This window comes from Bacillus rossius, chromosome 2 (assembly GCF_032445375.1).
Source record: "Bacillus rossius redtenbacheri isolate Brsri chromosome 2, Brsri_v3, whole genome shotgun sequence".
NCBI classification, from domain to species: domain Eukaryota; kingdom Metazoa; phylum Arthropoda; class Insecta; order Phasmatodea; family Bacillidae; genus Bacillus; species Bacillus rossius.
In genome coordinates, this window is record NC_086331.1 from 85,703,439 (window position 1) to 85,728,979 (window position 25,541).

The following is a 25,541-nucleotide window of genomic DNA, read 5'->3' on the forward strand; positions in this document are numbered from 1 at the left end:
CTCTCACACTGCGAATAGTAAGCAATCATCTTATAACTAAACATTATAAAATATGTGTTTTTTTAAAAACAAAATCATTGTCCGTAAAATTTTATAGTGACAGTAAACAAATACTATTTATCTTAAGCTCCATATTATTTAATGGGAAACCATTCTAAAATATACATTAAAAAATTAGTTTAAAATAAAAATTAAAACATGAGGCAAAAAAAATAAAGTTTGTAACAGCGGCACAGGGCCAATAATATGATTTTTAATTTTAAAAAATGTGAGCGAGTCGCTCAGTAATCGCCAATAATGTGTAAACATAAAACATAGGTAATGAGCAAACTCATGTGTTCTCATGGTATTCATGTTGCAAATAAACTTATAATACGAAACTCTGACACTAAATTTAACGTAGAATTCTTTAAAATAATGGCGAATGTGATAAATAAGCAGCTAAATAAAGTAGCCACTTTTCAAATACCAATATTTCTGGATGCACATCACAATCGTACTTTCTGCGCCCGCCATTGTAATTCACTGCCTGAATTTTAAACGTTGTCTGCCACCATCAAAAGCAGCTAACAATTAGCAGCACGAAACAACAGGAAATTTTAAACTGTAAGAAACGGCTCTGATAAAAACCCCGACTTTGGACCTGATTTTCGACAAGGAATTTAATTAAAATACTACATATCTTGATAAAAATCCACTAAGCATTTAATACTTTAAAGTTTCCTCATTAGTCAGAACGTATACTTATATGGAATTACTAAAATATTAACCTAAAACTTTTTAACTCACATATTAAAACATGAAGTTTATTTTTGTATATTTGTTTTTGCTTTAACAACTGAAATCAGTATGTAAATACTTTTAACAAACAAAACTTATCGTTATTGAACTGATTGAACATTACCTTTATTTTAATTATTATATTAAAATTTTAATTTAAAAATTTCCTGTAGAGAGATTTGAAATACGCCCACTGATATCAAAAAGTGCATTCTCTACTGCTATGCTACTAATACCTTCGAGTAAAATAAGTAGAAAATGTATTTTAAGCATTCTAAAGCCAATTTTCTTAGAAGTAGTATATACATTTATTTCCTGCTACTGGAGAAGGGGTGTGGAAGTGGAGACGATCCACCATCTTGGTTTGAGATGTCATGGCAGCCATCTTGAATGACCTTGACCTTTAAACTTTACCTTGTACTTTACCTTAAAACTTGACCTTCAAAATTTGTCGAAAATTGGCCAAATATCTCCAAATTTACAGGTTTTTAGGGAAACCCCCCCCCCCCCCCCACCAAAAAACTCAAAAAATTACAAAAATAAAAAATTCCCAATTCCAAGGAACAGTTACTTGTTTTAAGGGAAATTTTCCCGTTTTTATTCCCAAATATTCTACATTTCGAAATTCGAAATGCCTCAAAAAAACATTTGCCTTAGAAAAAACAAAAATTCCTAAAAGTGGCTTAAGACTTCTAAAAGCAAGCCGCCATAAGCCGCTGAGGCCATGACCTTTACATCGGCTGACATCTTGGGTGACAACACATCCGCCATCTTGGATGAAGACACATCTGCCATCTTGAAAAACCTAAATATAAAGCTAGAAAGTATATTTGTGTACTTATTGTACGTGCGTTAGAAGTCATACATACTTGGCGTAATAAAAAACTAACTTTTAGTTTGCATGCAAATAAATAATACAAAAAATTATAAAAGGACTGGAGTAATTTTATAAATACAGTTGTAAAGTATAAAATTAATAAAATAAAAAAATAAAAAATAGTATTTACTATGTATATAAAAATATAAATGTGTATAAAATTAAATACTTTATTAGTCCTATAATAAAGATGAATTTTGATTAATTATGAAAATCAGTAAATATGCTGAATAATTATTCTGATTAATTAATTCAAATTATATGTTAAATTATAATGTAAAAATTTTATACATACGGGAACATAACATAACTTGTATAAATATACATGATAAAACACATGAAAAGTTGAAAAACACAATTTCTATCACAAATATTCACAATAGATATATCATTTTATTTATATGAATCAGTATTCAATATCAGTCACTAAGCATAAGATTTAAAAGCACACAAATAATTTTTATTTGTATGAGGTCTTTTTTAATTCTTTTAATTTTTGTTGCATGCTGCGCGCGCATCGTAAAAATTCATTCTCATCATTTTTTTCATAACGTGCCTAAAGAAGTATAACCTAACCTCATTTTATAAATACACTTGAAAAATTTTGTAAACACAATTTCCGTCACTAATAGTCACAATATTTTTTTTTAAAATGGTACGAACAATTATTAAATATCAATCACCAAAGTATAATATTTAAAAACCAAATGATAATAATTTTTATGTGTATGTAGCTTTTTTTTTTTCATCCAGTGAAAATTTCGTTTCACAGTAAGCGTGCATCGTAAAATTTCACTGTCAATATTTTTTTTCATAACATACCTAAGGAAGTATAATTTCAATAAGTCACAGCATTTGTTTAGGTGCCGTTAATTATTTACGGTCATTTATTTTCGGTTCAATACTGGTTTATTTTTATGTATCTCATATATCTAAATTGAACAAGCAAGTAGATCATACTCGCATTTAGGAGTACCTAGGTTTGGATACCGGCCAGGTTTATCTGATTTTTTATGTACCGTGTTTTTATCGAAATACCTTCACAAAAACACTGGTTGCGATGGTTCCTTGACTGCTAAGTTTGCATGTATGCTATTGTAGTAAATATTATTCTTTTACGAATCCTTTTTTGACAAGACATCAAACTCAAATAACGTGAAGTAAATCGAAATATTAAAACAAACTCTTTATATTAAGAATCGTTCAAATTAATTTATAAAATGACAATATTATATCATACGTGTAAACTAAAATAACAAAACAGTTTTGTCAGATAGTTCCTAGCCTGTGGGTGTACGCCATCATGTCTGCGTTCAGTTTTAAATGTCTGACATTTCGGCTTGTCTCGTGGAAACAATAAATTTTCAAGGACTGTTTTCCGTCCTGCGTGTTTAAAACTTAACATCGACGAGATGTCGGCCCAGAATTCCAGAAGATAACGAAAGCCTTTGTTCACGAATTTATTTCATTAAGCTCAACATACATACATACGGGAAAAATGCGCAGTTACGTTTCGCGATAGGTTAAAATACAAATACTTTTAACTTTAGACCAATTCTACAATTTTCCCGTTTTACATGATTAGGAATCTGAGACAATAGGATATCTTCAAACAAAGAAGTATCAAACCACAACATTCAAGCCGAGACATCGTTCACGCGAGCAGCCAATGAATATTCGGAGAACAGTGTAGTCTATCTTAGAGGTCATTGAACGCGAATTTCTCCAGTCCATTTGAATGTAGCCTACTTGACTGCTCATATAAAATGGCGTTAATTGGGATGGTAAAATTTATTAAAGTGTAGATGATTGGGAAATATATAGTTAAAACCATGACGTTTCTGTGGAAAGCGTTTCACAGTTGTTGCACGCTTTACTGCAAGGGTGTGACGTGTTCGATACAACCAGCACTTTAAGCCAGGACTTCGGAGCGCTTTCCTTTGTTGCGTTCAACTCATTTTCTCACGAAACTGCAAATCACACTGAGAAGTTCGACGCCACCGTATTCTCCGGCCTCATCGCTGCCATACCTGGCTAACAAACACAGCAGCTCTGCCCCGCACCCGGTACACAATATTCTCAGTTCCGCTCCTGGCCCGCCATCACACCCTTTACGCCTCCCGCAGTCTCGCAGCCACAATCCGTCTCCCACCCAAAAAAAACTTGATAAATGGGTTTCTCTCATCCCCCCCCCCTCCTTCTACCGTGTTTCCTTCGGCAAAGAATACACACACACTTCAGAGAGGTGGTTGAATGGATAAAAGAAGGGTTCTGGGACGGGCAGAATAAAACTTCTTACTATTTAGGTTTCTTTTTTAGCTGGGGGACAAAGAGATCGTATATATATCTTTTATTCTTTTCATCACTTCCTTACATTTTTTTTTACCAAACCACGTCTTTTGTAAACGAATTTCTTTAGAAGCATTTGGATGTTTAATATCCCCCTCTCTGCTGAAATCTGGGTCAACGATTCAGGTAAACCGGTCGTATTGAAACGATCGGAGCCTCTAGAAGTGAAACATGTGTTTAGTCGATGCAAGAAAACACACTGTGCGTTCCGATACGTGGTCGTTATTTCACACATCAGATCGGTAATGCAAAAGTTTTCACTGCACACTTGATTTGGAGACAATTTAAGTAAATACTAGAGCACTTCACCAACATTGCGTTTCAATGGGAGTAACGTGCAGATAACCGTGTGGTTCGAAGTTGCCGCTGTTTGCTGGAAAACACCGATCAAAATGCTTGAAATGTACAAGTGCTTCAGCCGATTGTTCAAGCTATAAAAAATAACATGCTTCCATAGTGTTTATTGGAAACATTTTTGTAACAAGAAAAATGAACCAGAACGTTTTTATTACTCAATAACTAACACACATTGTTTCGTTACGGGATAAGGACAAACTGATTCATACAAACGTACGTTCTTCACTGAGTCATAAAAAAGGAAAGAAAAATCATCTTGTGATTTTATGAAATTCCCATAAGTAAAGTCACTAAAGCTTTCCTAACGCTAGTTGTCAAGTATGATTAGGAAAAATACAAAGTCATATCAAGTACCCAAAACATTATTAACATAGTCATAAATCATTTATGATTTTATCACGAATAATTCATTAAAAATGTTTATAGTAATTACCTTCCTATAATCAGCGAAAGAGAGTACGAAAGATGGTACTACAAACATTTACACATACGTATAGGTAAAAATAACATAAGTACAGCAATGAAGCCTTTAACACCTGAACTAGAATCTTCTACCAAATAGCTGTTAGTTATTCATGAGCAGCATAATATATAACCAAGGTCAGCTCAAATCCAGTAGACACTGAAAGTTCAATGCTGAGACAGTTAAATTACTTACTTTGTATTTTTAATTTTTTCGTATAATTTTTTTTCACTTTCTTTTTGCAACTAAGTTAGCTATCTAAGATATCTAATCGGTTTGGATGCACTTTAACGTGCCATAATTTTAATCGAAAATGCTACGTAAAATCTTTGTGAAGTATAATAGTGAAATATTTTAAAATATAAATCTTGTCTTTTTGCAAGTTATTCAACCGGTGAATTCTTTGTAATGGCTCTGGTACATAGAAAAAGCATCCAGACGGTATTTTTTCTGTTTTGTATATATTTTAAATAGAATTTTGTGTAAAGTTTGCTCTATGTTATTTTGGAGTTTGGCAGCTTGAAGTGTTTCCCGTACCTCAATTCAGTACTTAAAATATTTTGATCAAGCACTGTTACATCAATCCGCGTGAGGTAGTTGATGATAGAGCATTACTCCAACTATGATCTCGCAGATGATTTATGCAATGGTACTGAGGCTTCGTAACTTCCCAGCGATGTACGTTTTCATGCAATTCCTGACTTTGTACCTGGAACACAAACGAGTGTACATTACTGCGAGCATAAAAATAACTCGAGTATTTACCAAAGCCACTTGCAATATATTTTAGTCACCTATAGTACAAATACATGTTCCTTTATCATTGATAAAATGAAACCCTATATATATATATATATATATATATATATATATGTGCAAACCTATGTAGCAGTGCTACATGCCTGGAAGTGCATCAACTACATACACCATACTATCATATTTTGGCAGTTGTAGATGGTGAAAGACTTAATATTATAACATTATTGCATACAGCGTGGATGTAAATTTCCAGTCTTCGTAAGGTAGTTTCCAGAAGTGTAAAATTAAATCAAGTGTTTCGGTAACCACATTGGCTATTGAAGTTGAGCCACGTCGAAGTGGTCGAATGAACCGACGTTTCGCTCTGCATAGCAGCAGGTATCATCAGGGTTGAGAATTAAATTGGCCACGAAAGCCTGTTGTTTTGGTTCCCAACCCTGATAATGAACGGCTGTGTGGCGTTTTTGACCATAAGATGCATTAAGTTAAACACGTAAGCCGTCCGCCTATTAACCTTTATTCATGAAACTGGAAGCGTCACAACGCCTATTAATATAAAAATATAGCAAATTAATTTATTTAAAGTATTCGTAATTTATTATGAGATAGGCTTTTGACGAATAAAAACAAACATAGTAATTCTTTTGAAACTACACTTCTGTAAAAAAAAAACTAAGTAATTTACAGGCAGTTGTGGCTGTTTATTTTATTTTAATTGATTTTTCCATATGAAAAAAAATCCCAGGTGAGTTACGCGAAAAAATGGGTCAAATAAAAAAAATCATTAAAATGAAATGTAAAAAGGTATATTGATTAAAACGCCTGGTCGAAACAGGGTTTATGTAATGGACACGAAAACAGTCACCTGTCTACAGTTTTCAAACATGTGACGTATTTTTATCTCCAGGGGCGTAGGAACCGGGGGGGACAGGGGGGACGTGTCCCCCTGAACTTTTTGGGTGGAGGGTACTGTCCCCCCCAACTTTCTAGACCGTGATATTTTTATTTTATAATATTATTCTGCCCAACTTTATTTGTAATTTCTTTACTCATCAAATTTTATCTTAAGGAAACAATAATAATTTTAACATCGATGTATCCAATGGTTAGATACAAAAACTGCTTAAAAAGTGCTACCTATTTTTCACTTTTAAAATCAAAATTTTCCGGTGGAGGACCCCCAGACCCCCCGTCTCAGTAAGAGGGGAATGGGTTTACATGACATCAAAATCATTATTTGTCCCTCCCCAACTTTATGAACACAGCTACGCCAATGTTCATCTCCGAACTACGTGTTGTTTCTGGTCGCCAGGTCTGCCTGCCTCGCGGGGCCGCGGCTGAGCTCCGCGCGAACTCGAAACGGGACTCCCTGACTCGCGACTCGACTTGCTGACTCGCGACTCGACCCGCTGACTCGCAGCTCGACGCGTGGCTACGCCAGTGTCTGAAACCCTTGCACGAGCGGGCCCGTCTTAGCTGTGCCTCACGAGACACGGGAAGTCTGCAACCGACAAGTTTATAGTAGATTGTAGGCTTTCACAGCCGTCTAAACACGGCTTAGCTTTAGTGGCTAAGTCCTGTTCAGCAGACCTATTTATGGTTTGATAAATCAACTGAGATTGGCCTTTCGTTTTTGGCCGCCTAAAGAAGGCGCATCAATATATGGTGTCCCTTAGCTCAACGTCAAGACGAGAACAGTTGATAGGCCAGTAAATTACAGTTCTTAATAATTCAAATTTATAATGCGTCGTGGTTTTAGAGTTATAGGCATGTTTTAAATATTCTTAAACTACCAACCTGCAGTAAACTATTAGATACTGTGACTAAAGGTTTTTCACACGTAATTAAAAATAACCCTACCATTGATAACAATCTATACTAATCTATACTATTTCTAATAACACTATTCGAGATAAAAAGTCTGTACATTGGATTACAGTTTTAAAAAAACTATTGCAATGGCTATTTACATAATTGAGAACTCAAAAATATATTTTTTTCTAAATGTTGGTATCTTGGTCTGTTAAGTGTTTGTCTGTTTGTCTGTCTATTTGTCTGTTTGTCTGTTTGTGTATTTGTATGTTTGTCTGTTTGTTCGAGCACCAATAGAAAACTACTCGACGGATACTGATTTTGTATTAGAAAATTATTTAGCTAACTTTAAAACTAGGCTATAAAGCCACGCCTAAAGGGTGGCAAAAGAAGTAAATATGATTTAAGATAATCAATTATATCTCTCAAACTAATAAGGAATAATAAAAGATACTGGGTACCAACAATTAACACAGGAAAGTTAACAACTACACCTAAAGGGTTGAAAAAGGGGTTAGTATGACTTTAAGATTAATAATTATATCTCCGAATGTAATTAATTGTAATAAATGATTCTGGGTACCAAAATGAACATTTTAAAACGACAAACCAAAATTTTTATATTCTGCAAAATTCAACCTCTTAAGGATGAAAACGTGCTAGTATGTTTTTAAGATTATTATATCATAGAATTAATTATATGTAGTAAAAGAATTTGGGTACCAATAATAAACATACGAAAACTACCAACCATAATTTTACCAATTTGCGTAATTCAAACCCTAAGTTTGGTAAAAGAGGTGGGTGTGTTTTTAAAACAAAAACCAACACTTCCAACTCAATTAGAATTAGAAGTAATAAACTAAAAAAAAATTGCATCAACAGTTACGTATTGCTTATTTTAGGCATTTATTTAAATTAGTCCATAAATTAGGTTGAAAACGGGATATGTTTTCATTTATTTTAAAAAAATTGAATCTCAGTAACTAATTAAATAAGTTGAATTTGTCAAAGTTGTAAAAAAAAAAATATTGATTTACTAAGTTGCAAGATTCCGCCCCTAAGGGGTGTAATGGGTTAAAGTTTGGTTTAAAGAAAAAAGTGCAAAATTTAGAATGTACAAGGTCTAAGAGTTATAAATTAAGAATAAACAACAAGAACATTGAGTTATGAATTGTCTTTCGTGAAGTTTTGGAATTTCGCCTTTTAAGCGCGTGAAGAGGAATAAGGAAAGAAAAAAAATAGGAAAAGGAAGAAGGAATAAATTCTTATCTCCATAGCAAATAAAGCTGAAATAAGTTAAATAATTGATTACGTAGAGTATAAAGGTAAGGAAATTTGCAAATATAACGTACAAAATTATGATTTAATATAATGCTTTAACCTTTACCATTTTTCTACATTTGACCGTAAACTTGGTAAAACGGCGGGTTTTTTACTATAAAAATCGTACTTCTAAAGCTTATCAAGCGGTGTATAAGTTATGTTGTATAATCTATAAACATGCAAAATCTACCAACCAGTTTTACAACTTGGTGAAGTTCTACTGTTTAAAAGATGAAATATTGTAACTATGGCTTTAACATTGAAAAATATCTTCTGACTAAATAAAACTGAATTTAACAAATTAGTAATTATAAATACACATACCTTCTCTTATTCAAACTTTTCCGAAATAATTGCCACCTCATAAATTGTAAGTGGTGTTCATAGTAGTGTATATTGGTATGCACGGGCACTAGCGCCGGCGCGAGGTGCCTGGTGCCGGTACGCCATAGTGGATTGTAAATAACCTTGACCCATGACCTTGACCTTACCCTTGATCTTTGACCTTGACCTCAGCGACCATTATAGATCCGCCATTTTGTTTTCTAGAACTTTCCACCATTTTGAATTCCGCCATTTTGTTTTCTAGAACTTTTCGCCATTATGAATTATGATGTCACTGTTGCAATTTTTGTTACGGCCGCCATCTTGAGAATCTGTTATTTGTATGCTAGAAATATGAAAAAAAAATTAAATTAAAAAACAATTAATTATTCAAATATAATACGAAAGTAAATAAAAATAATGTAATAACTTTTTTGATAAAAAATGCACTTATGTCATGGAGTCCTCGGTTCGAACCTGGTGAGGGCAAAATAAAAAGAGGCGACGATCCTTCCTCCACGGAAGCTGCCAGCAGACTGACCTCCCACCACTTATGCCAAGGTATATATATAGCGCCAGCTAGTATGACGTCATGTGCTTCATCTTGTTTTCGTCTGCTGGAGGCCACCAACTTGTTCTCGTCTGCTAGAGTGCGCCACTATTATTTTAGTTAAATTTTTGTCAACTGGAGAGCAGCATTCATTTATTATTACTGAGACGCCTGTCATCTTGAAATTTAGGTGCCATCTTGGAAATTTGTAATTATTCAGCTAGGAATTCCAGAAAAATTCCAAAATTCATTAAAAAAATCTGCAATTAATATACTGATTCATTCGATTAGTTCTTGTCCTTGGTTCGATCCCTGGGCCATGCAAAAATTTCATTTTATGTAAAAAATAATAATTTCAATAAAATATGGTGGAAAGTCCTAAACGAGGCTGAGTTTCTCATATACAACCCTCCTATAAGCCGATACGTCCGCCATCTTGAAAATACATAATAATTAACCCAAAAATTCGGGAAGAAGTTCTAAATTCATTAAAAAATCTATAATTATTTACTGATTGAATCGATACTTGGTTCGATACTTCATCGATACAAAAAAATTAATTATATGTAAAAATAATAGTTTAAATATGGTGAATAGTTCTTAAAGCAGCTAGGATTCTTGGCCAACTAGCCTCCATGAAGCAGTTATGACCACCATCTTGGAAATTCGTAATTTATTAGCTATAAATTCAGGAAAAAACTTTTTTTTACAAATAAAGTTAATTACATAATTTCTATTCTACTACAGGAACACTTGCTAAATTTAGCAATCTTATAAACATTTAGTTGTGCATCGGCTTGAACTGACTAATTCGTAGCTCCAATCGGTTTAGTGAAGACAGAGACGAGCCATATCCTTTACCTACATAGTCTTTTTCTTCCCGACAGAGTTTCTCGATACTATGTTTAACAGACTGCTTCACATCGTTGTAATTTAAATGGGAGTATTCACTGTCTTCAATTCACACTTCTTCACTTTATCCTCGATCGGATATTGTTTGCCATATACACAGTCCAACCACAAGTTATATTTCAAAGGTCCGTATGTAGCTACTTCATCAGTAAGCTGATTGATAATGTTCTGCCTGATATCGTCAAGAAAAGAACAAATGTCCTTCGACTCACTAAACGTATTTAAATAATAGTAGACTTAAAACGATCCACGATATGCAGATTTCGCCAAGTGGAATCCGTTATCATTTATCTGTAATGCACCGAGTACAGTCTTAGGCTTAGATTCATGTCCAGACCTCATCACATTCGGTTGCTGAACACCTTTTTTGTGCTTGTACGCATACGAGTCTCCAATCTAAATCGAGGAGTCGAAATTTCTGCAGGTAGTTCATCAGTACACACACGGACTTCACCTTTACATTTATTCACATGCCATCGCAAATTGTCAATACGCGTAAACCAAACATGGCACTCATCGCAGCGAAACTTCGTACGAGAAGGATTATTTACACATTTTCTCCATTTCATGTCTTTGTGCATCATGGGAAAATGCGATCGACATATCACAGTAGCTGCAAGGATGCCTAGTTGATGCCTTTCAGGCCCGAAACGGATACTGATGTTGCTGCAGTTGTACCAATTCCTGGTGTACTCTAAAGCGAATCAATCAATAAAAAATTTAGTGAAACCTTTACTTTCTGCCACGCAGTAGGAGCTATGCATGTCTTCAAGTGTCTTTTCAACATATTATGCCTTCCAAATTGCTTGCGACATTGGTTACAGCCAAACATTTTGCAAGGTATATTCTTAGCACATACTCTATTCTGTTGTCGTCAGGCATTACTGTGGTTTGAGTAAATCTTGTCACAGTACGGCATCGATGCTCGATAGTTGTTGTCGACTCACCAGCCATTGAAGTCCCATTCGAGGGCGAAACATCGTTCATCTTGGTTTCCTATGCAGCCAGCACGGAAAATATTTTACAATGAAAATCAGACAAGAGATTTCTGAATAATGTTGATATTACAACTGATAAATGGCAAAAATTAAACTAATTTAGTACGAACAACTTTGTATGTGGCTTGTAACAACGTTATTCTTGTTAAACACAATAAAAATATACACTGAAATATTTTTAACAAAATACAACAATGCAGTTTATTTAAAAAGTATATAAATATTTAAACTAAAAAGAAAACTTATATGTCCCGTAATATCAAAATTCTTCAGAAATCCCTTGTCTGATTTACATTGTAAAATAGTTTCCGTTTCACTATAACTTGTAAAGTCAGACTATTATTTTTATTGAAGAACACAAAAAATCTACTATACATAGCGGTGCATAATATTATTTTCTAATTATGCTAAGTTTCCATAGATACTCCTCTTTTCAGCAGGAATACATTGACACATGTCCAACACACACACACACACATATATATATATCACTTTTGACTGGTAAAGATTTTCCATATCAAACCGGAAAAGCTATAATATTCATATGAGCCAATTTATGTCCCTAATACCTCTTTTACTATTTGCATGAAAATTTCCACACAAAAACTTTCAGTGGCAAACTTTACTAAAAAATAAATAAGCAAACAACTTGGTAAAATCAGTATACCTAATGAAGGTATAAGTTTAGTGTGATGAAGAATATTAAAACGAGTACAATTAATACTTATACGACTACAGTTGCATACCTAAGAATATCATTGTGCCTATATATTGAAAGAAATTTGCCTCGTAATCATACTATACTAGAATATCACATTAGATTTGTTATCTATATTTTACATCGATATCTTAAATACATACACTTAATTTATTATATACATCAGTATCACTTAAAAAGTTGTTCTACTTACCCCACTAGTCGGTAGTTTTCGAATAAAATGCTAATTTTTTTTCGAAATACATGAGTATCATCTGTATTTCAATGCCTTTCCGTTGTTATATTTCCAATTGTCAAGATGACGTTCCGTCTATTACCTTTACTTAGTCGTTTTTGAACACTGTTTGTAAGCAACATATCAACAGAGTCAGCCACATTGCTTGCAGTTACAATTTTGTTCTAATAAACAGAAATTTGAATTATTCTTTTGATGCCAATTGTTATTTCCAGTATGAAAATAGTTTTCTATTGCACGCAGGATAAAATATACCACGTTATCCCAAATTTAACTCAATTTCAATCAAAGCGTTGTTAAAACGTTGTTTGTGTGAATGATTCATATTTAATTATGTAAAGGCAACCACTTAATACTTTTTCATCTATAACAAAACTGTACTAAATACATTTAATACTGTGTGGAATCACCGTGAGATTATTTGTCGTGAAATTGTGCGAGCTGTTCATTTATCCAATCAACAAAATGGCTTATATATTGTGTGATATATTATTGGCACGAGTGTTTTCTGTAATTTGATCATGGCCGTATCAATATTGTAAGTTTGAATTGCGTTATAGGCGTGAATGTCTTGGCCTTGTAATTAGTAATACATTTAGGAAGCGAATGCTTTAATTTTATGATTATTGTATATTTATATTGTTCAATATACAAACAAAAATTCTATTGTTACTATGGTAGTCTTTTCATAAAATATTTTTAAGGAAAGATATTATTTATTATGCAACGAAAAATTCTGTAGAGAAAGTTGTAGGTTTATCTATGAAAAAACCTAAAATATTCACTATTCATTTATAGATAGGCTAAAATTTCAATATATACACCTTTAAGCTGCGTTTTCGATTGAGTCACTGTTCATCTGGACGAATCTGTGCTTATGAAAAACCCTTAACCAAATAAGTGTTGAATCACAGGCAAACAGTTTAGACGACTCACAAGTCAGCAGACAATGAACTGGCGTTAATTGCCTGAGTATACCGAGGAATGTGTAGTCTATCCTGAATGTTGACTACCAGTTGTCTTCTTTTTTTCATGCAGCAGATGATGAATTTGTCACTGTCCCCCGCGATGACAGAAGGCAGTGACAGTCCCCACGACTTGCTAGGAGCAGCCACATTTACACGGGGCAACCAAAAAATTTCAACTTTAAATCGCTTAAAACCGCTACTCATAAAAAACAACGATTACTATGATAGCTGCTCATTATTTCCAAGCCTGTGAACAGGGAAACGCAAATAATGACAAATTTTAAGGAGGTCCACGTAACGGATGTTAGCAAAAGAAAATATATTTTACTTGTTGGTGCATTTAACGTAGTCGATGAACCCACTCAATATATAAATAGATACTTCATAATCTGAGATAGACTGCAGTATGATTACAAATCGAAAAATTTTGTCATGATGAAATAAAGGATTTAAATATTTTTAAAATAAATATATATTATATAAAAATATATGAATACTGTCCATAAATACATACTGTGCATGGTTTCTTAACTCGTGTAAATACACAATAGCAAGATATAAATTAAAGATACAAGGATGAAAATAATTATCACAATAAAGTGCAATTGATATAAAAAAATTATATAAAAATTTAATTTATTTCCGACGTAACTTTGAAATAGTTCTTATGCAAAGATTATGTACTCAAATTTATAATTGTGGGCACCCTGTTTAAATTTACGGGAAATTGACCAATATTAATCTATGATGCGGCCGAAAACCACCTAAGTTCACCGTGGCGCAAAGTCACTACACAGTGATTACATGTCCATACTGGGACGTACAAAAATACTGTTACTGTTATTCCGACGCAAAAGGCGCAGCTGGGAGACGTCGTGCTGAATGTTTTATCGGGACTGGGCGGGTGACCTACTTGACGATGAGCAGGGCGGCGCGCTGGCGATCCATGCAGTAGCTCGTGAAATTGCATCTCGCAACTTTACTCGAAGGCGTACCAAACACAAATTTGCCTGGCACATAAGTGGACTTATCTTGTAGCTGAAGTCCAATGATGACGTTGACGACGCACAGATCCAAACTGGCAAGCGAATTGCAAATCACGAAATTGCCGATTATTTTTACAGCGCGCCCGATCACCACACGTCCTGAGCAACCCTAAAATGTTCTTTAAGTCCTCAACGTACAGCATTTTCGAACACTTCAAAAGCCATGCTCACCTCTTACAAGCCGGTAAAAAAATCAAACAGTACATCCGCGGGCCGGGTAAACCGCGTCATATTCCGTGCGAAATTCGTCCGCGAGCTCTCGCCTCGCTGCTGTCCACCCGGCGACACAAAGAGTGTCGCGACTCGCGGTTCGGCCACCACATAGCGCTGTGTTCGTGCGCGGCAGAAAGTAGTCACTTTCTTGCATTCTTCCACTACATATAAATGTATTAAAGGCATGCCCAAAATATGTGTAACGCTGGCCATTAAAATAAATAGAAAAATGAACTAAAACTAACAATAAAAATACCTAAAATAAACTAAAATTATAAATTAATTTCTCGTAGTCTTTAGAATGTTCTGGTATTTTTTTTCATCATAACGTAGCCAACATTAGCAAAATTTACGACAAAATATACCAAAATAACAAACCAAATGTCCAAACTAGATAATTAAAATATTAGACAGTTAATTAAATACAAACAGCATCAAAACACATACTAAAAGGTGACTCGAAAGAAAAATGAAATAATTTAAACGCAAAAAAGGGAGGGGGAATGTGTACCAAAAGCGGCACATGCCACAAATTGAAATGCCTGCTCGAGCCACAACGTGTTGTTACCGAAATGAAACTTTTTCACGTTGCACCTGTGCTGCGGCACGGCGCTCATTGGCGCAGAGATGTGTGAGTGCTTCTCGCCTCTAGTTCTCCTGGTGAATGTCAAGCAGGTGGTACCTCGCAGCACTCCCCCGCGGCGTGCTGCCACCTCCAGTTACTTCATTGAAATAACTTTGCAGTGGTGTAGATCTTCAACTAAAAATAACCCACTGAGTGTTTTATCTTAAACACTTTCTCTATCATTTACAGCCCCGACCTCACAGGCGTATGCCAGACTTGGGAAGCACTTTAGACCATAAGTAGTGCCATGCATATTCCGCGAAAAGAAACCGAGGACAGCTGAAAGTTAAAACACTGTAGCCTCGTCTGTATTCCGTGACTGGGTGAGTTTCTTTCAAGTACATGTGTATTGTTACAACACCAATCACAGTAAGTCAGTGCGGAAGCAAACGCGTCCCGAGTGGCTCAGTCAAACAAGGCAACGACCTCTCTCGCAGACGGCCACCAATCACAAGAATGAAACCACTGGTGTGGGTGTACCTTGTTCCAGTCTAATAGACATTCAGATTTTTTCGCGGAAAATGCCTGCCCCTAACCATAAGTCGTTCAGAGGTTTCAACTTATTATGTGGCGACGGACATGCAGCCGACGGTTGTCGGTTTAATTCACACTTATCCTGTTTACAAAACAAAAACAGTTTATTTGTTTGTTAGGGAAGTGAGCTCAACATTTCAAATGCAGACACTGAGTCCAATTACTATTTAAGTTTTCAAGTGTTTTACCACTGCTCTGGTCAATGAAGACCAATGTCTAGAGACCTGCAAAATTCGCGGATTCATTGACCTCTAGGATAGACTCCACAGTCCTTTAAATACTCGCGGAAATGACACCTGTTCATTGGGTACTGACGCGTGAGACGTCTTAACTAGGCTGTCCGTAATTCGGCACTTTCTTGGTTTAGTGTTTCCCATTGGCTCACAGTTCCCCGGATAAAATGTGGGCCAATCGCAAAAGCGGTACGAAGTTATCGTTGTTTTGATTCTAGCCTATCGCGAAATGAATCCACGAATTTTGCATGTCTCTACCAATGTCATGTGCGTGATCCTTACAGACCAGGAAATATTTTGCGAATTTATTTGGTATCAGGCTAAAAAAATCAGAGCTTTATGTTTGATCTACTAAACTTTGATTTTACATTGGCTGACGTATAAGTGAGAACCATAAGTTCTACCTAATTCGCTTACTTCTCCCTTACTTGCACATCGTTGGCTCACGATCGCAGAGGGACGTGTCCAAATAGCCGCGGTACAATCATAAACATGGTAAAATAGCATGAAGATTTGCATTCTTGCTAGTGACAAAGTGAATCCTTGAAATTTCCGAAACTGTAGTAATTATTATGGTATGGAAATATTCGGTGATTCAGTGCCCTTCAGAGTAGACTACACTTCATCTGTCAAGTCGGGAAAATAACGCCAGTTCCTTGGCTGCTGACATATCAGTCGTCTCAACTGGGTTGTCTGTTATTGGATACTTCTGTGATTGAAGTTTTCTAATTGGCCTAGAACCCTTTAGGTATACAGTCAGCCAACAGCGAAAACAACTCAAAGGTATTTGTGTTTTAATCGTTCGCGAAATAAATACGCGAATTTTTTCGGTGTCCAGTGATTAGATAGGCCTATATGTTTTCACAAACAACTATAGATTATAACATTTCCGTGTCTCAAATAAACGTCTATATGGTACCAACCATCGACTGGATACGGGCGCAGAAAACTCGTGGCAGCTGCGCAGTAAAACCTTTTTGTTTGCCTCCATCATTGAACGGGTTATTTACCATTATCGTAACTGTCAAAATGTTCCATGGCAGGTCGTTTAGGTTACAAAAGTTTGTGTCACTTTGTATGTCCGTTTTTTTATAACTCAACATAAGCGAATTCAAACGTGATTTGTACCAAATCATCGCTTAATACTCAGTATTTTCAATTAAAGCGTTGGTTTGTTTAAGTACAATTTGTAAACGAAAGTACTTTTTCAACATTAACATCAGCTATAGGCAAATCGCAAGCCAATGACGGATTCTTGCGCACAAGACAAAAATTGTTCTATGTGGTCTCATTAGTCCATGGCACTAACAATCCACCAGGCCAGATAAGTTTCCCTATACCAATTAACACTTAATATGAAAATTGGGTACTTAAATGTACATTTTTCTCGGTGAATAGCGAATAAGGGGTTTTTATAAGTATCCTACTCTACCAAATTGAATTCGGCAGATTTTACTGCTACGACTCCTTCAAATTTGGAAATATCTGTTCTAATTAATGGCACGACAAAGCATTTATAAAATCTTCCCAAATTTTTATCGCACTGTTATCGAACATTATTATAGAACCACCTCTGATTGTTTTGCATAGGTGACTGCCGATGATGCAATAGTAACACTAGTCTACGAGTGTTAACAACATGCGTACATATAGGTGGTGCGCTGTTCCAAGTTACAGTAGACTAACCGATTTTTCAATGAAGAAAGCAACTCAAATAAACACAGGTTTCTTTGTTGTTTCATATAACTGGATCATCGAAAAAATATATACCCTTGATTCCTAATTCCGAATTCTGTTTTCTTTCGTATACAGTGTAAATATTTACGTGGATGCAAGTAATGTGGGTTGTATGTGGAATGAAATGTTTTTTTCAAGGCGTGGTTTATACTGAGGGATAATTTTTGTGAGTTAATTTACGAAGTTAGCAAACTTAGTATCCGTACATTTACAAAGATACCCGAAAATTTATGAAGATCCCTGGATAACTAGTTACCAGTGTTATTAGTAAAATTTATGGGCCTATTTTTGACAGTGTGGGTTTCGTCGTGTCGTAAAACCTAATAATAAATCTTCACTGCAAGTATTGAGCAATTCCTTTTTAAATTTATACTTGTTTAGACACGTTAGTGTGAAATTCTAGTATGTAAAGGAAATGCAAAGAAATGCGTGCGCATCACACAACTGAAATTAAAGAGATTATAAGTCCATTGCGCATGAGCGTTTCTGCTATAATCACTAGTCGAAGTTGTCAAGATGAAGGAACCCACGCGTGACAACATGCACCCGTATACATTTACTTTTATGAACATCAAGTGATGTTCCAAAGCGTATTTGTGTGCCAAAATAAATTTTAGGATAGCGAAACTATTCTCGAATAAACTTTGAAAACTTGAATAGTCATAAAAAACATAGTAGCAACTTAAAAAAAAAAAACTATAATTTACTTGCCAATAAACTCATGGTGGACTGAACATGGTGTCAAAATTATTTAACTATATTTTACGAACGCGGCGTTATCTTTAATGTATTTTTTCAAACTAAAAGCTGCAGTCCAATAGATACATTAAAACATAAGTTCACGCATAGGTTTTTCATTATCTTTTTTAGGTGAAAGGCGGCGCGGCAATTGCGGGTGGGTGCATCCAAGATGGCGGGCGTGCGTTCGGCCGGACGACCGACGCGGTGGGCGGCCGCGCGCTGCGTCGGAACGCTATCGATCCACGCCTCCGGCGCCGCGCGCTGCACGGCGGGGTCGGCATCCATGAGGCAGGCACCGAGGACGTAACTGCTACTGCTCGAACACATGGGAGCGTACGCAGGATTAAGATTGAGGGGGGTGGGGATGTTTGTAGAGCCCCTTCGGCTGTTGCTTGCTCTCGAAGTCTTTCCCTTTGTTGGTGGGAATGATTGATTACTTTTTAGGACTTCTTATGATGCCCCAAACCCCCCTCCTTCCTAATACGCACGCTCTTGCTAATTGTTGCATGTGAAGTTACTTATTTTAAACTAGAATTTTTTATATTTGTAACTTGCCATTAAGTTCCATGCTAAAAATAAAAATTAAAACTTTAAGTGGAAACCAGCAGAATTTCCGTTATTATTTCAAGCCGCGCTAGAATGTATACCAATAAACATTCGATCGACATTCTCATTGGATAACGGATAGTTTGACACGTTCCGAAGTACAAGAAACCAAAAACAACATTGCTATTTTCGTACAACGCAATCACAAGCTAACCGGTGAGAAGGAAGCAGCCAATGAACATACAACATAGACTTAATAACGTGCCAGTGGAGTTCAACCTGGAACCAGGAAATAAAGCGAAATTTTCAGGGCTATAACTATGATGTAAAACACGTTTTCATACTTTATTTAAAATTTAAAAACTCGAGACAGTACTAAATAAATCACTAAAATTAATAAACAAAAAAAAAAAAACAAGTGTTATTTTCATTACACGTGATATAAGTGAAACTTCTTTTGCAATACAAACCTCGATTCGTAAGTACATCGTAAGGGGTAAACCGGCAGAGAGAGAGAGAGAGAGAGAGAGAGAGAGAGAGAGAGAGAGAGAGAGAGAGAGAGGAAAAATTCAATTTTCTAAATAAACATGAATTAAAAAATTATAAGTCACTTCAAAACAACTGCTCAGAATATTAAAAAATATTTAGTTACACAGCTAAAACAATACTCATATAACACTGTTTAACAATATTGATTCACACAAGTAATTAAAATAATACATACTTGAAAGAACATCATTTTCTTACGAATCTGGCCCGTAGCACGGTGCACAACAATAAGCTCAAACCCCGTTGTGTTGCCCTCTGCCCAAATACTCCCTTACTAGATGGCAGCAAGTCGGGTGCCTTCAGGCGCAGGCGGGTCCCTACCGCTGCGACCCGCCTATCCCTGCAGCATGGCGGGGTTTCAACCTGAGCCGCACGCCAGCATGTGGAGCCCGCTCAAGGCTCTGTTCGCTGTTAAAAGCTTCAGAAATCGTTTCACGAAAACGTTGCACTAAAATGCGACCTTGAAATTTTACCTCATCGCACCCAAAGAAGTTTCTATTAAAAATTATAATTTTCTCTGTTATAAACATTGTTTATTTTTCATTTCTATATTAAACTTTTTTTTTCTTTGTTTATACATTTAAATTTGCTGTTGGGCCTACTGCAGTATTATTAATTCTTCTTGGTATTTCAATAATCACATAATTATTTACAAATCGTTAAGGCCATGTACTTTATGTGAAAATATTTTCAGACTATATTTTCGTTAAAACTTTGTAGCATAGTCTGTGTTTCGCAGTGGGCTGATTTAATTTCAGGTACATGCCTACTGTCAGCACACCAACCATAGCAATCCAGTGCGGAAAGCAAACGCTCCCTGAATGGCCGGGACAAATAGGGAATGGCTTCTCTTGCAGACCGCCTCCAATTACAGGGGAACAATCGCTAGCGCAGGCATTCCTTATTGCAGTCTAATGAACAGTCACATTATTCCGCGAAAAATACGTACCCCTACGCATCAAATATTTTTTATATATTAGGTTAGTCAAAATGCCATTTTATGAAACTCGGTACCCAAATTCGTGATTCCCGTACACTTGCACATTCTGCACTTTTTGCACCATTCTCTGAATGGGTGTAGAAGGCGTAGCAGAACGATTTTGTGGCAGTAGCTCAGTTACTTCTTCTGGTGAAAAGCACGCCAGGTTGTTGCTTCCTTGTAGTTTGGTTACAGAAGTTGTGGAAGTTTCTACAGATGCGAACACATACACAATTATGCGTAGCGATGCGTTGCGGTGCATTGCGCAGTCACGAAAATTATACCCCATAAAATATTTATTGCCAACAACAAGAACAGTTTTCACATCCACTGTACAAGGCTTAGCCTGTAAGTAGAGACCTGCAAATTTAGCCTTTTTGGTTGGAAAGAGACTGGTCTGCATACCATTATAATTTTTAACTGCTTCCTCATTGGACCATAGGTTGTTTTTACCCACCCTCGAGAAAAATACACTAATAACAACATTACAAAATTCAAACACTTGTAATCCGGCGGGAAGGTAAACTGTGACGGTAGCCAATGGACAGTAGATACACACCTATTTGTGTACAATGGGCCTGGAAGGTTAACTATGATGGCAGCCAATGAACAGTTGACACCTACTTATTTGTTTACAGTCCGGCGGGAAGATTAACTGTGACGGCAGCCAATGGACAGTAGACACCCAATTATTTGTGTACAATCTGGCGGTAAGGTAAACTGTGACGGCAACCAATATACAGTAGACACTCACCTATTTGTGTACAATGCAGCGGGAAGGTAAACTGTGACGGCAGCCAATGTACTTGCTGAGGGAGCTACAATTTTCGAGCGTTACGAAAATTCAGATCCCATGAGGGGAATAGTTAAGTACGTGGTGGGGGAACCGGTAGAGCAGGAGAGTGCGTCAGCGGCGACGCTCCTCTAACGCGTGCACTAGCGGTCGAATGGGAAGATGACAACTGAGGAGCGGATAGGTACGTAGCGTAGTATGCTATATACTGGTTGTAACGGCAGGAAGGGAAGATGGCAGAGGAAAGTATATGTGACGCAGCAGTGAAGCTACAGCTTGTGTTTGTCTACTCCTAAATTTTCGTAACGGCTAACGATTTATGCTACCATATTTATTTTATTTTATTTTAAGTAAGTATATAAAATTTATTCATTCGTGTGGAAAACAGTTATTGATAAACGCATTTAACTTATAAGTATCGTTTATGTGAATGGTGTTGTTGCAAATTTAAATAATTTATCTTTTTCTACACCTAACAAGCAAGAAGTTTCACTTTTGTTGCGCGTGAACTCCACGCACACACTTATTTTTTTTTTGTTTCGTGATAGCGTGATGAAGACTCGCTGTCTGCAAGCAAGACATGCCGTGTTGCATTCTATTTTCTCCTAGGTAATTGTAACAATTAGACAAATAAATATACTATAGTATGTTCATGCGGTTGGTGCGGTTGCGTGTATTGGGATTTACGGCTGCTATTTTGCATTGTGACGTCATGGCTTACAAATTGGATGACATTCAACTTATGATCTTGACCTTAAAATTTGACTATAATTTCCCAAATGACGTAATTTTTTAATTTCCTTAGCTGTGTTAGAACTCTGGACTAAAAAGCCTATGACGTGATTAAATATTTTTTTTTCATTTTTAAAATTAATTTTCATAAACCTTTATTAATTTTTTTATTTTTCGGCTCCGAATGGGAACTTAAAACTTGATAACTATGTGCTTCTGTAATTAATTTTAATAATTTTTATTAAGTTTGAAGCCTTGGGGGATGCCATATTCGGCGAGCATTCAGTTCTGGTCCGAATAATGCCACGCAGTAACGCGTGTAAGATTTACAATCAAGTAGAATGGGAATTACCAAGACACGACAAAATCTGATGAATCCTACAACAGTAATTGTTCTTATAGTTGACATAAAACATTTAAACATACAAAAATTCAAATTTAATGCATATATAATCCAAAGTAGGGTACACTGGGTACGGTTGTTACAGTCGTTATAACCGCGAAACTATACGGAGTATGGCGAAGAGTATAAGGGAAGAGAGGCGCGGCGTGCAAGTCTGAACACGTTCCCTAGGATTGCGTAAGTCAGCGCGCGACATTAACCTAAGCAGGAGCCTACATTGCTTTTCAACAGTCAAAAGTAAGTTTCTTTGTTTGATTTCTTTTAATAATTACTGTTTTTTTATATACAGATAGATTACCTCGTTTTTTTTCTTGTTATAAGTTGAACATTAGTAGTTAACTACGAGTGATTACTTTTTATGTATATTGTTTGGTTGATTCATGGCGATTTTTTGTTTTCGAAATTGTGCGTTGGGTACGGTTGTGACAAATTTTGTGGGTACGGTTGACACATATATTAATTCGTTTTTTTCTTCTTTTAGATGCTCAGAAAATGAAGAAAAAGAAAAACGTTTGAAGGCTAAGCAGGTAAAGAAAAATCTAACTTAACTAAAACGAAATAATAAAGGGAAAGTAAAAGGAAAAACCAATGCCAAGAAAAGAGAGACTTCACAATCGGCATCCGATGAAGAAGAATATTTCTGTCTAGTTTGTGTAGGAGCATATTCTGAAAGTAGGGCTGGCGAAAAATTTACCAAGTGCTAAGGAAAATGTGGACTCTGGTCCCAAGTAGAGTGCGTAGTAGGTAATAGTCACCATTACATTTGTCGCAACTGTGATGATGAATCTGACTAGATCTCAGTTTAGAAACTTTTATTATTTTATTTTATTATTATTTTAAACTATTATTATTTAAATTATAGTAGAACTTTTTAAAGTCACCTACAGTAAATTTAAGTTTAGTTGGCTTTCAGACTGATTCTAAGAAGACTGGTATAATATTAGTTGTTACAGTGCCTTATTATGTAGTTTCTCTTCATCTACAGGAGATTTTAAGACAATAAATAAAAGGAATAAAATCAAAATATTTTGATCACAAATATAACATATTGTTTAAAAGTAAAATCTACTTAGGAAAAAAACACGTTAATTTTAAAAATACGGTAGTCATTAGTAGAGATCTACTGATACAACAAAAAACCTAAATTATTTAAATAAACTAATAATGAAAGTAATAAAAATCAGGTGGGCGAGTGCGATGGTAGGATGGAGCGCGCAGGTTGAGGACATGCGTGTGTCTTTTTATTTTGTTCGGCATTTTTGTTTGTGCTGTGGCAGCGCAGTGAGTTGTAGAGCCGTGACATGCCGTGAAAAGAGCTGCATGTGGCTCGCGAGCCGCGGTCTGTTGAACCCTGCCTTAGAGCGTTAAGCGCCCCATACACTAGCGGATATGTTCGCCGAGCATGCTCGCCGACTTGGCTCGGTGAGCATATTCGCTAGTGTATGGGCTGGTCAGGCCTCTGTCAGACCGAGCATGCTCGGCTAGCCGTCGGATGGCAATTCCCTCCGAGCCGAGCCTCGGACCAAACATATCCACCAGTGTGTGGCAGGTCCCAACATGTTCGCCCCGAGCCCCGGACCGAGCATATCCACCAGTGAGTGGCAGGTCCCAACATGCTCGCCCCGAGCCCACAGTGACTGTGCTGTCTGTTCTCGCATCACGTCTTTTAATGACAATAAAGATTTTTTGGAAGCGTTCATAAATTTATATTGCACTCTTCGACCAGTATGAGATATAAGGAGTAAGGAATATGTCAATAGGCATATCAAACAAGAGTGCTACGAACAGCTAGTGAAAAAAGCCAGAGAAATGTTTTCAGACACCGATATCGACTTTGTGAAGAAAAAAATTGACAATTTACGTGCAAGCTTTCGTCATGAACTGCGAAAAATTAAAACATCTATAACAACAGGAAGTGGAAGTGATGATCTTTACCAGCCAAAATTGTGGTATTTTAATTTACTACATTTTACTATTGACCAAGAATATGTGCGCAAAGGAATTCCTTCATTGCAGACAAATAGTAGTGCTGAAGGCAATGTTGCAGAGACAGATGATGATGATGGAGAAACTGAAGATGTATTCAACAGCCCAGTAAGTGTATATATTTTTTTCAATACAAATACTATTACAATTTTTTGAAACGTTTTTACATTATATTCATAACAATTTATTTTAAACGAGATAAATTTTATACCGTAACTAAACAAAACATATATTTGTTGTTTTTTGTCATTATTATTTTTACACACAAACAGTACATTATTTTCGTTGTATTATTAAGACAAAAATATTTTCTGTTTTCTTTTACTGTTTGTTAGCGCATGTTTGCCATACGTTCTTGAAACGGGACGCTACCTTTATTGTTGTAATACAGTTTGTAAGCATTTCTTCCCTTTTCGACTATTAAACTAGGTGAATTTTATTTCGTCTTTTGGAGGCCTACCAGGTTCAAAACTTCTTGTCGCCGTTCTCCCTCAGTTATTTCACCATTGTCTACATTTTCGAAATCCACTGATGACGAGCGTTGGTAACTAGGGCTATTCCTTCGTAAATAATTGTGGAGGGAGCAGCATGCTAATACTATGGTATCTACCTTCATTCATTCATTCCAAGGTGACAACAGACACCTAAATAGAGAAGCCATAATTTCAAACGCGTTTTCTACAACTCTTCGCGCACGGCATAGACGGTAGTTTAATATTTTTTCTTCATGTGAAATAATTTTTTTGCTATAAGGTTTCATTAAATTTTTCTGTAGAGGAAATGCATCATCACCTATGAAAACGAAAGGAAGTGTGATGTTGCGATTATCAGAAAAACTGTTTGGAGATGGAATGTTTAACTTTCCTGTTTGAAGCAAATAATTGAAATCTGTCTGTTGCAGAACTCCACCATCCGACATCCTACCGTTCGTTCCACAGTGTACATAAATGAATTCATACTGTGCGTTGACGATTGCGAATAGAACAACACTGAAGA

At 35.9% G+C, this 25,541-nt stretch overlaps 1 protein-coding gene across 1 annotated transcript in view; it reads left to right on the forward strand.

The window, feature by feature from the left end:
- Positions 1-19,045, forward strand: part of LOC134528917 (uncharacterized) — an 85,772-nt gene extending 66,727 nt beyond the window's left edge. Inside the window, exon 3 of the mRNA XM_063362584.1 lies at positions 18,687-19,045. Coding sequence (XP_063218654.1) covers positions 18,687-18,986 — 300 coding nt within the window. The 3' untranslated portion in view covers positions 18,987-19,045. The remainder of the gene's footprint in view (positions 1-18,686) is intronic.
- The last annotated feature ends 6,496 nt before the right edge of the window (positions 19,046-25,541 follow it).